A 9,121-nucleotide genomic window follows, 5' to 3' on the forward strand; every position below is an offset into this window, starting at 1 on the left:
ATCTCCTCGTTATTCGGCTATTCCCGGAAGAAGAGGAGTCTTTTACAAATCCTTCCGACGACAGAAATCTTTCAACTCAGTCCACGGAGCCTGGATCGGAATTATTCCGCCCCACGACTCCTTCTTATACTCCGAATTCTTCCCTCGTCTCCGAGCCACGGTTTCCCGGAGATGAGCCACGAGCCTGCTCCTCTCCTCTTTCACCACCTCCTTTTCCCTTCGAACCTGAGGAGGCCGACTCTCTGGGTGAAGATGACTCAATCTCTCTCCCGGGAGTAGACTTCCCCGATCAACCTCCATCTCCGGTCCCGAGTATAGAGATCCTCGAGGAGCATCCAGAGCCGAGAGAGGTTATAGATCCTCTCCTGGAGCTCCTCCGCAGGGCCTGTACTCCGTGGACAGATCCCGTCCCGGAAAGGGCCTTCTCCATCGGCCCTGACCACTTCGAGCCAGAGGAGATCAGGATTCAGGCAGCTCGGTCTGATCCTGATTCTCATTTTTTCATTTATTATCCCGGGGTGGAATTTCCTTTCCTGGCTCCGATGCGACTAATTGACCTTGTTTTCCCGAGATCCACGGCGAGGGTGGTGGAAATCGAGGAGGTTACTTTAGATTAATAATTACACACATCCACACGCACACCCTTACACTCATGTAAATATTGTAAAACACTCTCACCGCCATGTTAGAATTATATCTATTCATTCGTCTATTACCGTTTTCTTATTATTTGATTTGTTCAGTAAAAACTTTTACTTTATTTTTGTATGTTAAACAAGCTGTATGAGTTTTCCGAATTGTTTATTTGTCTTGTATGGATTACTTTTGATTTTTTGTAATTAGAGTCTTTGTTTTAATTAAATTGTTAATTTAGTATTATTAAAATCGTGGGTTAATTATTTAATTATTACCATAAACTATCCTGTCTAAGCGATCAATCACGCCCGGTTCTATCCCAGAGAATAAGGATTCATTTCCTTTCTCTAAAAAGAACCACTTACGCGCTCAATTGAAATCCGAATAATTATCTGCGCGTAAAATCGTGTAGATTCGAATTTCGAATCACACATAAGTTCGGTGGTACGTCACCTCCCTACCCTACCGGCAAAGTCCATTCCGAGGAATTCCTTCCGATTAATTAATTTAATAAAATTAATCCTCCTGACGTAACAACTGCAATAATAAAATTAAAAAATTTTTTTTTGTATTTTTATAAACAATTTTGTTAAAAAATTTGTTTTATTTCATTCTGTTACTGCAGTTAAATATAGTTGTTTTTACTATAAAACTTTTGTATAAAACTTTTTTTGATATCTTAAATAGTTTTCGAGTTATATCGAAAAAAGCAAAAAACCCTTCCATTTGTAAGGAGTGGTTTCACCTTTTTAAAGTGAAATTTAGCACAAACAAAAAATAGTTTTGTATTACAGATGAATTACTTTACATGCACATAAAGTATCATACTTTTTTAAATTTCCGAGTTGCTTAACGATCCTTGTAAATATTCATAATTTTTTACAAGTTTTTTAATATACATATAATAATTATTTATTTATTTATTTATTATAATATAAATGTTTATAGTAATGTATTTATCACGTTTATATAATATTAGTCTGTGTTATTATTTTTCATCCACTCTTTAATAATTGATGTTAGTTTATCGTGGCTCATTATTGTAATATGATTACCTTCGATGGAATGCACTTGAATTTTACCTTCAGTGACCTGAAAAATAATTTTTTGTTATAGAGCTATTTATATGTATATTAAACTTTACTAGCTTAGAAATATCAATCAAAATTGAATTTACCCTGTGCAGACCATAATCCTCTTCTGGAAATGAAATAATTGGAAATGTGGGTTTCAACAATGTTATAGGTGATTTGAGGCGAGGTAACGAAGATATATTATAATTTAGTATAGCAATTATATGATTATAAACCGTAAAATACATTAGCCTTTGATTTTCGGTAGTCAATGTATTTATATTTATGACCATCGGAAAACGAGTGTGAACTATTTTTAACTTTTCTTCCACAGTGTTACATTTGTTCAATTCCAACATTAACTGCAAATAAAAAATTTGTATTTTATGTGGCTTATAATATTTGCATTTTATCAATCAAAGTTAAAAAAATGTATTAAATTCTTAATGACAATAAACTTTAATGAATAATTTTTATATAATAAGAATAAAATATTAAATATATTTTTAGAATTTTATTTTTATTTTTATTTTATTTTATACTTACCTCTTGTTCGTCAATTTTAGTATACATTTTTAATAACCGAAGAATTATTAGATTTTGTAATTCTTTTAATGATGTAGCAGGCATCAATTTATTTATCCATAATTTCAATAGATCAGGAGCTCCGTCTATTAGTATTAATCGTCCTAACAAGTTATTAGCTTCTAATAATCTTGCTAATTCAATGGCAATTAGTGATCCATATGAATAACCCACTATGAAAAATTCCTTCTGATTTTTATTTTTTTAATACATGCTAAAACAAATAAATATGAATTAGTATACAGGGTGTCCAAAATTAAACTTCGAATATGAAAACTGTGAATAGGGAATCAGATTTGGAGACGAAAAGTCCTTTACGAATTTGTAAAATTTGTAACCATTATTGAAAAAAAAATTAATTTATATAACGCATGAGCGACAAGGAAGATGCGGGTGAGTGAGCGCGACAGACGACGGTGCCATTTTTAGCTATTCGTTTGTCGCGCTCACTCACCCGCATCTTCCTTGTCGCTCATGCGTTATACAAATTAATTTTTTTTTCAGTAATGGTTACGAATTTTAAAATTCGTAAAGGACTTTTGTCTCCAAATTTGATTCCCTACCCACAGTTTTCATATTTGAAGTTTTATTTCAGACACTCTGTATAAGTAGCAATAATATTTAAAAATGTAATTTTTTAATTTATTTGTTTTTCTATATGTTTTTATATAAATTATAAAACATGTATTTTATATAAAAATTTAAATTAATGCAAAATTTGTTACAGGCAGTAAATAAGCGGCTGATTTCATCACTGAATGACTTTCATTAGGAATATTAAGTACACCATGTTGCAAACACGTTGCTGTATATTTAATTTCTGATGATGTGAATTTAAATACTTTTGAACAGTTATCGATTCCTGGCACGAATATTATGTTGTCTCCATTAACCTCTTTTTTTGTAACAAGTTCTATAAGTATATTTGGAACAAAATCTGAATTTTCCATTTTTTGAAACAAATTATTTGTATCAGTTTCACTTGAATCCCATATTTTTCCTTGTTCGGGTGTAATTGCCATTTGTTTAAGTTTAGAGAAATTTAGCATTCTTATATCTTGCGTTGTCAAGGAAATATCGAATTCTCTTTCTAATGTTTGCTTAATTTCAACTGCCATCATTGAATCCATTCCCATTTCAGCTAGAGGAACTTTTGGTGAAACAGCATTTGTGTTCTTTAATCCTGTTTTGAAATAAAGTAACAAAATAATATATATTTATTAATTTCTAAGTCCACAATCGCTTTATAATTTTTATACTATTACACTATTGTTTAGATTTATATTAAATTAATTTTACCTATTATCTGAGCAACTGTTTCATAAATATTCAATGATTTGTTAACATTTCCTTTTTCGGCAACAACCATACTGCTTACAATAGATCGATCTTGCAGCAGAAATATTTCTAATGTATCCAAACAAGAGGATATTCTTTGTTGCAATGTACCGCCTATTATCAATTCCTTATTTTCTTCTTGCATATCTGCAACGAGCCCAACATCGCCAATAGCTCCCCATTGTATTGCCAAACCATGATATCCTTCTTTCACACGTTTTTCGCATATTCTTTCCATTACGGAATTAGCCATTCCATAATTCGTTTGGCCTGCGTTTCCTCTTCCACACGAGACGGAGGAAAATACAACAAAATGACGAAGTTGCGGGCAGATAATTCTCGATAATTCATCTATTTGCTTCGTCATCCATGCTTTTGATTTAAACGAATCTTAAATGTTTGTACAGATTGATTCGGAAATATACAATCATTCAAAACTACTGCAAGATTAAATATCGCATCCACTGGTCCTTTTGTCTCGGCAAACTCTAATATCTTTTTACAATTTTCATGTGTTACATTATCATCAATCGTAAGAATCTGCACATCAACACCATAAGAACACCAAAGATTTATTCTTGATTGTTGATAACCCGTTCTAATTCCGGTTCTTGATGTGAAAACTAGATTTTTCGCACCTCGATGAATCAATTTATTTGCTAATTCTAAACCAAAGCCACCTAGTCCACCGAGAATAATATAACATTTGTGTTCTAGGCAATAATATTGTGGATAAGCGAGTAAAGGATTATTCAAAAACCCTTTTTCTTCTTGAACTTTTATTATTATCTGTAAATAATTAATATTTTATTAATTTTAATATTACTTTATAATTTAATTAATTTTGTTAATATTGCAAGTAAATAAACCTTTAAATAATTCAGTAATATTAAAAAATCTTTAATTAATGTTACTTATATTAAACGAAAATAAAATAATATTAATTTTTTTAAATATATTTTAAATATATAAATTAAAGAAATATTATTTATATATATATATATATATATTAAAATTGTACCTTGCCAATATGTTTTCCACTTGCCATATATCTAAAAGCAGCTTCGACTTCATTTTTTTCAAAAACCTTTCTATTCAGCGGTTTAATAACACCATTTTCTAAACCCTCTGTTATTTTCTTAGACAATTTTAACTTCTGTTCTGCAGTTGCAAAAAATAATTTATCCAATAAAACACCACAGAAATTGATATTTTTTTTAAATATAGACATATCTAAAGCAGTATTGGATAACATATCAAATTTGCCAATTTCCAGAAAATAACCACCGTTTGTTAAACATTGAACAGATGCTTGCAATTTCTCTTCAGCCAAGGAGTTTAATACAATATCCACTCCACGACCATTTGTACGTTGCATAATCATCTGTTGAAAGCTTGTATCTCTAGAATTTCCGATATTATCTTCAGGAATAGATGGAAAGGTATTTTTAATAAACTGCCGTTTCTCGACATTTCCAACTGTAGTAAATACCTCGCAGCCTTCGGAAAGCGCAAGATATATTGCAGCTTGACCAATGCCTCCAGTGCCAGAGTGAATCAACACTTTGTCTCCTTTTTTCATTTTACCCTTTATGTACAAAGCATAGTAACACGTACTGTACACAATTGGAACAGTTGCTGCATCTTCCATTGTCCATTTATCTGGTATGACCCACTTGAGATATTTGTCAGCCAAAATAACGTTTGTTATTCCTCTGCAAAAAATATTTAGATCTATATATTTAACATTAAAATGTACCATAAGTTGATTCATTTATTTTATATTATGTCTAATATTTATTATATATATTATTATTAATTTATATGTATTAATATTTTATATTTTACCCGTCTGAACATACTCCCATTATTCTTTCATTATGCGTGTTAAAACCAACAAATTCCATACCAAGAAGAGAATTTTCAAAATCATGCGGTGTATTATATAGTGTGGAAATTGTAAGTCTACCAGTCGCTAACATAATGTCTCTAAAATTAAGTGACGCATAAATGACATTAACAAGATTTTTAAATTCATTTTCAACAAGCTTTTTGTTTTCTGTCCAACACAATGTACTCATATCTCCTTGCACCTGTTGTGAATAAATATAATTAATTATTATTTATAATTAAACTTGCAATAACATTTTTATTGTACCTTCTGTTTAATATAAGCATTCTGTACGAATTTTGGTTCCAATGCTGATAATGGAAAATGCCTGTAAGATCCCCATACATTTCCAGAACGTATAACATTAATTGGCAAATTCAATAGCAGCTGCTTCATATATAACGGCTCATGTAGAGAAAAAGCAGGTGCTTTACTATCCTGAATAAATACACTTCTAATTGTTTCACCACCTGGTTCTTTTCGTAAGCAGTTAACAAGACCTAGTAATCCACTTTCAAAATTCTTTTCTGCAACCAGTATTATATTTTTATCGCTATCAGATTTATTTTGCATATTTATAATTGATTTCAATGTATCTACCCATGTAAAATCGTAATTGTTAACATGTACAACATGATACTGATTTTTCTCAACATTTTGCGTTTTTCTTAATAATAAAAGTTTCTTGTTATTTATCTGTCGCTCTATTATAATATTTAACTTATTTTTTTTTAAATACGAATATTCACAGTCAGTAGATTCTTCCAAAGTCAGTAGAAAGCCTTGAGGCATTAACAGAGACAATAGCTGCTTATATAGTTCCTCTTTATTCTTTTTTAAAATATTAAAACAAAAGACCATTAAACAATTTTCATTTTTTGATAATTTAGTCATTTCCGTTACAGAAATATTGTCGGGTAATGAAATATTTTGAAGATTTTTGTGATTCGTAACAAGTTTGGTCTCATGTCGAATTTGAGGCAAGTCGCTCAGAATTTTATTAATGAGAGGAGAATTCAAATCTTCTGATGTTAATTTATCATCGGTATCAAGAAATTCGATAATTTTAACATTTAACATGTTGCAACATTCAAGTGCAAGGTGTATCGACATTCTTATTGCATTTTGTAGCGATATAGATGATTCTAAATCACGATGAGCAACAAAAGTATGTTCTTCAAGAACGATATTAACTGTTTTTAATCGATTAGGTATAAATGTAGCTACAACTCCATAAATTTCTATTCCTCCGGATGTTATAGCATTTAAATGCTTGTAATAATTAACAGGAAGCTCTGAAACGTTTTAAATACAATTAAATTGTTAAAAGCTTGAACGCATATATGTTACTTGCTGAATAATTTATATTACTTACGTCTATTATTAATTGAAGTATTCTGAATTAGATGTAGGTGATATTTTGGGTCGATTGTTAATTTACAAATTCTTGTTGGAACCAAAAGATCTCTCGTATTCTGTCCCAGAATCATCATTTGTAACATGCTGTCCATAAATGCTATCCAGTTGAACGCCCAAGCGATGGAGCCGTTTGATTTCGTAACTGAGACACGGTTTAATCCACGAAATATGCCACTGTATTGGTATCCACGAAGCCTTAACTCTTTATAAATGTCTTTATTATTCATTTCTCCATCAACGGCATATTTAGTTGAATTAGCAGATATTCTTGTATTTTCATCGCTGGTTGGAATTCGTATTCTTCCGGTAACAATTGTGGTGTGTCCTTCAATAATCTCAAACCTATTGCTACCTAAACATAAATTTAAATTTATTATAAGTATAACATATTATAAATCTAATAAAAAAGAACGTAACGCGATCACCTTTTTGAATCGAAAAAGTTAATTCGATCTTATTTTGTTGTGTTAGCACTGTAGCGCGAATAAAATTTATATCTTCAAATATAATAGGCATTTCAGTATATTCTTTCTTATTTAGTGATGCAAACATTTCCCAAATGTAGAAAATATATCCCATAGCAGGAAATAAATTTTTCCCATTAATGACATGACCTGTTAAGTAAAGAAATTCTTCGTCATTTGTGTCGATGTTAAAAATAATTTCTCTTTCGTTAATAATTTTCTTTTCGCTATGAGACATTACAAACATGTTTTTTGAATGATCCCATCTGCAAACGTTGTTAATTTAATAAATTGGTTTAATATAATTATAGTATATTTAAATAAGGCATTTTTCTATTTACCTTACAAGATGAGAAATCATTGGAGTGCCGCGGCTTACAGGAAATTGTATCGTCGAATAAAGATTTGCAATTTGTGGTTGTAGTCCCGCAATATAAAGTTTTCCAATGACTTCTAAAAGTGTCTCAATATTATTATTTTCGGTATTCGGTGTATATAACGCTACACTTGTTATTGTGAAGCGTAATGAATCTTTATAATATGTTGAAGAATACTGTGAGACGATATCTCAATCATTACTGCATTTTTCGGAACTGAATGTATTGCTTTTGTAAAAGTTACAGGCGATAAGAAATAATTCATATAATAATCTGTACATAATGGTAAAGATACGTTGGCACATTCACAAGCAGATGTAGTTAACCATTTTGAACTGCGAGACTTTTTTTGCGATAATACACGATTTAAATATTTCTTACATTTAATTGCCGCAGAGACAATATAACGACTATGAAAAGGTATATTACCACAGAAAAGCTTTTTTACAGAAATACCGTTATTCTGAAACAATAAAGAAAAATTATAAGAATAGCATTTCATCAAAATAATTAAAATAAAACAAGCAAATAATATTTTTTAAATAACAATAAGGTACAATTAATGTGCAAATAAGTATACCTGTAGCTTGCTGGTAAATGCATTTACAGAATTTGTTGGTCCGCTCACAATAAAATTGGACGAACTATTATAACAGGCTATATCAATGTCCGAAGGGCATATATTTTTCATTTTTTCAAATTCAAGATTAATTTCAGCCATGGAACTGTTACATATTTTCGATTCATAAAGCGCTAAGCCGATGAAATACGCCGACAGAATCGTTTCTTCTGCCGTTAAACATCCATCGGCATATCCACAGACAATTTCCCCAATCGAATGACCAATTATAAAATCAGGAACAATACTAATTGATGTTAAAAGATCGATTATTCCAATCTGTAAAATATAAAGAATTAATATTTGAAATAATTTTATTAGTAAAAAATTAAATAGAAAATATTTTCTTACTTGTAATCCAACGAGTCCCAGCAACAATTTAATAATATTATAATATTATTATCGTTAAAATATCTGTAAGTAATATGCCGTAAGATTTTAAAACGTTATCACATTTTTTATTGCCTTGGCAAACACTGGGAATTTCATTAGATCTCGACCTATTAAAATTATAAAATTGTTAGTATAAAACATAATTAATTTAAGTATTTTTAATTATTTACTTACTCATTCCAAACCATTGAGATCCTAATCCCGAAAATATAAAACAAATTGGCCTTTTTATATGTAAAGAATGTTTTACTTTACTAATTGAGCTATAAGACTTAATTTTTTTACAATTCGTCATCATGTATCCTCTATAAAAATGACCATCTATG

The 9,121-nt window shown here is 30.2% G+C and overlaps 1 protein-coding gene across 1 annotated transcript; it reads right to left on the reverse strand.

The window, feature by feature from the left end:
* Window positions 1-1,363: 1,363 nt before the first annotated feature.
* On the reverse strand, window positions 1,364-9,090 carry LOC139113040 (fatty acid synthase-like). Its single transcript, XM_070673934.1, is given in 17 exon segments — window positions 1,364-1,728; window positions 1,814-2,071; window positions 2,256-2,493; window positions 2,495-2,508; window positions 3,020-3,477; window positions 3,594-4,025; window positions 4,028-4,421; window positions 4,654-5,347; window positions 5,481-5,725; window positions 5,791-6,818; window positions 6,899-7,294; window positions 7,368-7,672; window positions 7,748-7,940; window positions 7,943-8,246; window positions 8,364-8,681; window positions 8,868-8,902; window positions 8,970-9,090. Coding segments are annotated over 17 exon segments (5,550 nt in total). The 3' UTR covers window positions 1,364-1,611.
* Between the last annotated feature and the right edge of the window lie 31 nt (window positions 9,091-9,121).

This window comes from Cardiocondyla obscurior, unplaced genomic scaffold, assembly GCF_019399895.1.
Source record: "Cardiocondyla obscurior isolate alpha-2009 unplaced genomic scaffold, Cobs3.1 scaffold101_0_38427, whole genome shotgun sequence".
NCBI lineage: Eukaryota > Metazoa > Arthropoda > Insecta > Hymenoptera > Formicidae > Cardiocondyla > Cardiocondyla obscurior.